Source organism: Ranitomeya variabilis, chromosome 4 (assembly GCF_051348905.1).
Source record: "Ranitomeya variabilis isolate aRanVar5 chromosome 4, aRanVar5.hap1, whole genome shotgun sequence".
Lineage (NCBI taxonomy): Eukaryota > Metazoa > Chordata > Amphibia > Anura > Dendrobatidae > Ranitomeya > Ranitomeya variabilis.
The window spans coordinates 662,919,150-662,925,122 of NC_135235.1; the positions used below are offsets into that span (position 1 = coordinate 662,919,150).

At 41.1% G+C, this 5,973-nt stretch overlaps 1 protein-coding gene across 1 annotated transcript; it reads right to left on the bottom strand.

Moving 5' to 3' along the window:
• Positions 1-247: 247 nt before the first annotated feature.
• LOC143766231 (uncharacterized) lies at positions 248-1,976 on the bottom strand. Its single transcript, XM_077253749.1, has one exon. It carries the CDS (start codon positions 1,948-1,950, stop codon positions 454-456), a length of 1,497 nt encoding a protein of 498 aa, XP_077109864.1. The 5' UTR covers positions 1,951-1,976; the 3' UTR covers positions 248-453.
• Positions 1,977-5,973: the final 3,997 nt, after the last annotated feature.

Genomic DNA, 5,973 nt, shown 5'->3' on the forward strand with positions numbered 1-5,973 from the left:
GGTACATACAAGACTAAAAGGAGTTATTAGTCCACGACAGGTTGATTAGGAGCAGCTGCTCACCATATGTCCACCCCTGCCTGTGATTCATTGGTTAAATGAGACCTGTTTTGTCATACAGATGGGCTGTGTATATGAAGGTGTGTAGATCTCCTGGATTGAGTGCTTTTGCAAGGACCAAAAAGCCAAGTGCACTAACCAGCACTACTGTATGGATTTGTTGCATCATGTTTTATTGTATGCCGGACAAGGACTTTTCTTGAGTTTCCTGTGATGTGGTTTATGAGGACTGAAATAAAAAAAAGCCAGACTTTAAATAAAAACAATTCCTGTTATATCCCAAGTGAATAGCACTGTTAGTTTTTTTTGGACAACTTGTCAATAACATATAGTTTCTCCCTGTGTGCATTATTTTCGATGGTCAATAAAATATAATTTCCAGTAATTAATTTTTCACATTCTAGGTATCATAATGGATTCCCCCGTGTGGGATTTTAGATGTTCAAGAAGGTGACATTTTTGAGTAAAACATTTCCCACATTCTGAACAGAAAAAAGGCTTCTCCCCCATGTGAGTTCTCTGATGTCTAACAAGATATAATTTAAGTAAAAAACATTTTCCACATTCTGAACAGGAAAAAGGCTTCTCCTCCATGTGAGTTCTCTGATGTCTAACAAGATATGATTTAAATAAAAAACATTTCCCACATTCTGAACATGAATATGGTTTCTCCCCTGTGTGAATTCTTTGATGTTGAACAAGAAATGATTTACAAGTAAAACATTTCCAACATTCTGAACATGAAAAGGGCTTCTCCCCTATGTGAGTCTTCTGGTGTCTAACAAAATGCGATTTCAATACAAAACATTTCCCACACTCTGAGCATGAAAAAGGATTTCCCTCTTTGTGAGTTCTCTGGTGACTAACAAGATATGATCTGTGTCCATAACTTTTACCACATTCTGCAAATGAATAAGGCTTCTCCCCAGTGTGAGTTCTATGGTGACTAACAAGCCAAGATTTAAGTCTAAAACATTTCCCACATTCTAAACATGAATACGGCTTCTCCCCTGTGTGAGTTCTCTGGTGTGTAACAAGATATGATCGCTGTCCAAAAGATTTCCCACATTCTGAACATGAATGTGCTTTCTTCCCTGTGTGAGTTTTCTGGTGAAAAACAAGACAATATTTCTGGCTAAAACATTTCCCACATTCGGAACATGAAAAAGGTTTCTCCCCTGTGTGAGTTCTCTGATGTCTGACAAGGTGTGGATTATCTACAAAACATTTCCCACATTCTGAACATGAAAAAGGCTTTTCCCCTGTGTGAGTTCTCTGGTGTGTGACAAGATGTGATTTATGTGCATAACATTTTCCACATTCTGAACATGAATATGGCTTCTCCCCTGTGTGAGTTCTCTGGTGAATAACAAGATAAGATTTATGGGTAAAACATTTCCCACATTCTGAACATAGATGTGGCTTCTCCCCTGTGTGAGTTTTCTGATGTCTGATAAGTTTTGATTTCACTTTAAAACACTGATCACATTCTGAACATGAATATGGCTTCTCCCCAGTATGAGTTCTTTCATGAATAACAAGATCTGATTTCTGTTTAAAATTTCTCCCACAAGTGGAACAAGAAAATCTCTTCTCGGTGTGAAGTTTTTGATGATTAACCAAAGATGTTTCGAGGGGAAAACTATTTCCATATTCTGAACTTGAAATTGTCTTCTTTGATTTAAGAGCAGTTCTTTTTTTAATGCCTCTTTTCTGACTTTTATTTTTCTTAGTAGTCTGTAATGAATCGGAAGATAGGATCTTTTTCAAAGGATCAGACAATAGATCTTTGCTGTGAAGGGATGATGGTGTATCTGGAGTAATGGCAATCACTTCAATTGCATCCTGTGTGATCTCAAGTTCATCTGATTTAAAAATTGATAAGGGCATTTGTTCCTCTGATCTCCTGGTACAGTCATCTGCCAAGAATAAAATCAATTATTATTTTTGAACAAAATATACTTGAAATTCATGTTTTTGAATATTTCTACTCAAAATGTCCATAAAAACGAGTCTAATAATAACAGTCTAATAGAAGACGTCATAGCATGAGCCAGTGGAGCATGGTATTCAACGGTTTGTTCTTTTTGCCTCTGAAATATTGGAATAAAAAGCCACCAAAAAATGTTAGGAAGGCGAAAATGATACTAATAAAATGTTTTACTCATCCTGCAAAACACAAGCCCCCACGCAGGTGTCAAAATAGTCACTACTCCTATAGATTAATTCACTGATGGTTATTATTTACAAAATGGAGTTACTTTATGGGGTTTTCTACTGTTCTGGTTTCCGGCTATTCTGTAACATTAGGGCTTCTGCAAATGGTGTGTCACATCTCCTCTGGGATCTGCTCCTGTGATATCTGCTTCAATCACCTGCTATCATTCATTCTGCGGGCGGCGCTTGTGATGGAGGAGACATTGGAACCAGAAGCTCTGAGCAGCAGACTCTTTCCAGCCACTAAGATTTGAGTGGCCAAGACCAGTAGAACCATCCAGTCTTGCAGTATGGGTGTATGTGCAGTTCAGCTGGAGTAATAAACTCCACACGTCAGCCAATTGTAAAGCACCACACACTACTAAAGATGCCAGATACAGCTTCTGAATTTGATCCTGTTGGGATTCTGGCCTGTTTACCGACTACTCGTGTCTCCCGATTTTGTATTTTCTCTGCACTCCTGGTTCTAAAATCTAGGCCCCTTAAAGTAATTTAAAAAATGAAAGTAAATTTAATTGAACATATAAAAATTTGTTGCTAAACTTGTAATCCTTCTACTATCCAAAAAAGAATGTTGAAAAAATAAACCGGCATGTTGGAAAAAAGCTGCGGACCTAAAGTAGAACTATAGTAAATATTACACTGGTCAACACAAAAAAATCATCAGCAAAGGTAATATGTCTGTTTTTTTGGAGTTTGATGTGCTGATTCCAAAAATATGCTTAGTTTTGCTCTATCACATAATGTTTTTGAGAGAGGTATTTCTGTTATTACGTTATTTCTGCATTTTCAATGTATGTGGCTTTTCCTATGTTATTACCATTTCTTTGCTGTCTTACTTAATTGTGAATTTTCTTACAGGGACATCATCAGTAAAGGTTTTAGTGATATTTATGGGAAGGAGTATTGACAGTGCAGTCAACCAATAACTGCTTCTCGGAAAGTCACATGCTTTGGGGAGGATCTAACTGTTATGAGGCGGTAAGATTTGCGTCAGTCAGAAAAGGATGGTTATAGAAGCAAGGACTGGTATGTGAGACTGACAGGAGACAGGCCTCTACAGGGATCTGAGCCCTGCCACAGGGAGACAGAAGGGAAGGCAGCAGACAGCCGCCATTGTGAGAGGATGTTCACTACATTTCTGGGAGGGCAAGTCCCCTCAGAGCAAAGAAAACAGAGAGAGATCCTGAAAGCAGCCAATATCACACTGAGAAACTGCCTGTCTACAAATGTTCATCTGTATGGAATAGGCTGACCACTTTATCTCACAACTGTATATAGTTATCTACCACATTACTTCCAGTAAAATCAGTTCTAAATACAAGCTGCCTCTATCATCTCTAAGGAAATATCTACATATAGTTTGTCGGCTCATCGCATTTTTTTTTTGTCACCACCATTGAACTGAACTTACTCTACTGTTTAATCTGACTTAAAGGAGGAAAATGCCCCGACAGTGTATCAATCATATGAACAGATTCTGCTATGTGTGTAGTTCTTTTACAACAAAAGGCCAAGTACGTTCAATCACTCATGATATTAAAAAAATGTACCAGATGTACTTTAAGTGTCCACTTGGTGATCAAGACAAAAGCTGGACCCCTCATGTGATATACCGTATATACTTGAGTATAAGCCGAGATTTTCAGCCCACTTTTTTGGGCTGAAAGTCCCCCTCTCGGCTTATACTCGAGTCATACCCAGGGGTCGGCAGGGGAGGGGGAGCGGGGGCTGTCTAATAATACTCACCTGCTCCTGGCGCGGTCCCTGCTTCCCGGCGCTGCAGTTTCTTCCTGTAGTGAGCGGTCACATGGTACCGCTCATTACAGTAATTAATATGCGGCTCCACCTCCCATAGGGGTGGTGCCACATATTCATTACTGTAATGAGCGGTAACGGTGACCGCTCACTACAGGAAGAAAATGCGGAGCTGGGGAACAGACGTGCAGCGACGGTGCCAGGAGCAGTGCGCGATACTCACCGGCTCCTCGTTCCACCATCGGCGCCGCTGTGTCTTCCGCAGTGACGCTCAGGTCAGAGGGAGCGGTGACGTAATTACTGCGCGCCGCCCTCTTCCTGAATGTCGGTGCAGAGGATGGGAAGACACAGCGGCGGTCAGCGGTGGCACAGGGAGCAGGTGACTATAGCAATTGCCGGGGGTCGGAGAGGTGAGTATGTAATTTTTTTAATCGCAGCAACAGCATATGGGGCAAATATCTGTATGGAGCATCTTATGTGGCTATGTGCAGCATGATATGGGGGCAAATATCTGTATGGGGCATCTTATGTGGCCATGTGCAGCATGATATGGGGGCAAATATCTGTATGGGGCATCTTATGTGGCCATGTGCAGCATGATATGGGGGCATATATCTGTATGGGGCATCTTATGTGGCCATGTGCAGCATAATATGGGGGCAAATATCTGAATGGGGCATCTGTATGGGGCCATGTGCAGCATTATATAGGGCCATGTGCAGCATGATATGGGGGCAAATATCTGTATGGGGCATCTGTATGGGGCCATGTGCAGCATTATATAGGGCCATGTGCAGCATTATATGGGGGCAAATGTTATGATCCGGTGACTTTGGAGCCGCATGAACTTTCTCTGGAGTAGGTGGAAACTATACTGACCGCAATACCTGAACTAACACCGCAACTAGAAGTAGCCGTGGGGTGTGCCTAACAAATCCTAGACACCTCGACACAGCCGGAGGACTAAATACCCCTATAGATGGAAATAGGAATACTACCTTGCCTCAGAGCAGAACCCCAAAGGATAGGCAGCCCCCCACGAATATTGACTGTGAGTAGGAGAGGAAAGACACACGCAGGCAGAAAACAGGATTCAGCAAAAGAGGCCACTCTAGCTAAATAGGGAAAGATAGGACAGAATACTAAGCGGTCAGTATTAAAACCCTTCCAAAAATATCCACAGCAGATAATACAAAAAGTTCCACAATCTAACTAAAGACATGGAATGTATATCTGCCACTCCAGAGAATCCAACAAGACTGAGAAAATACTGACACAATCTAAGCTGGACAAAAAAACACTGAATAGCACAGAATTATTAAGCACACAGCATGTGTGCCACAGAAACAAAACCAGACACTTATCTTTGCTGATTTGGATGAAGGCAGAAGGAACCAAACCAGGACCAAAACCTCCCAACAACCATGGACAACTGGCAAGGACTAATGAATCCTGCACGCCTAAATACCCCAGTCAGAACTGCAATCAGCAGATACACCTGACCAGGACTGCAACTCAGGGGCAACTGCATTGCCACCTACAACCACCGGATGGAGCCCAAAAGCAGAATTCACAACAGGCAAATATCTGTATGGAGCATCTTATGGGGCCATAATCCACATTTGTGCAGCATTATATGGGGCATATTTTAATATGGAGCATCTTATGGAGCCCATCATAAACTGTATGGAGCATTATATGGGGTTCCTGATTCAATATGGATATTCAAAAACACTTAACCTACTGATGTCTCAATTAATTTTACTTTTATTGGTATCTATTTTTATTTTTGAAATTTACCGGTGGCTGCCGCATTTTCCACCCTAGGCTTATACTCAAGTCATTAAGATTTCCCAGTTTTTTGTGGCAAAATTAGGGGGGTCGGCTTATACTTGAGTATTGTGATACAAATGAGACAAGAATGTCTGAATGTATGTG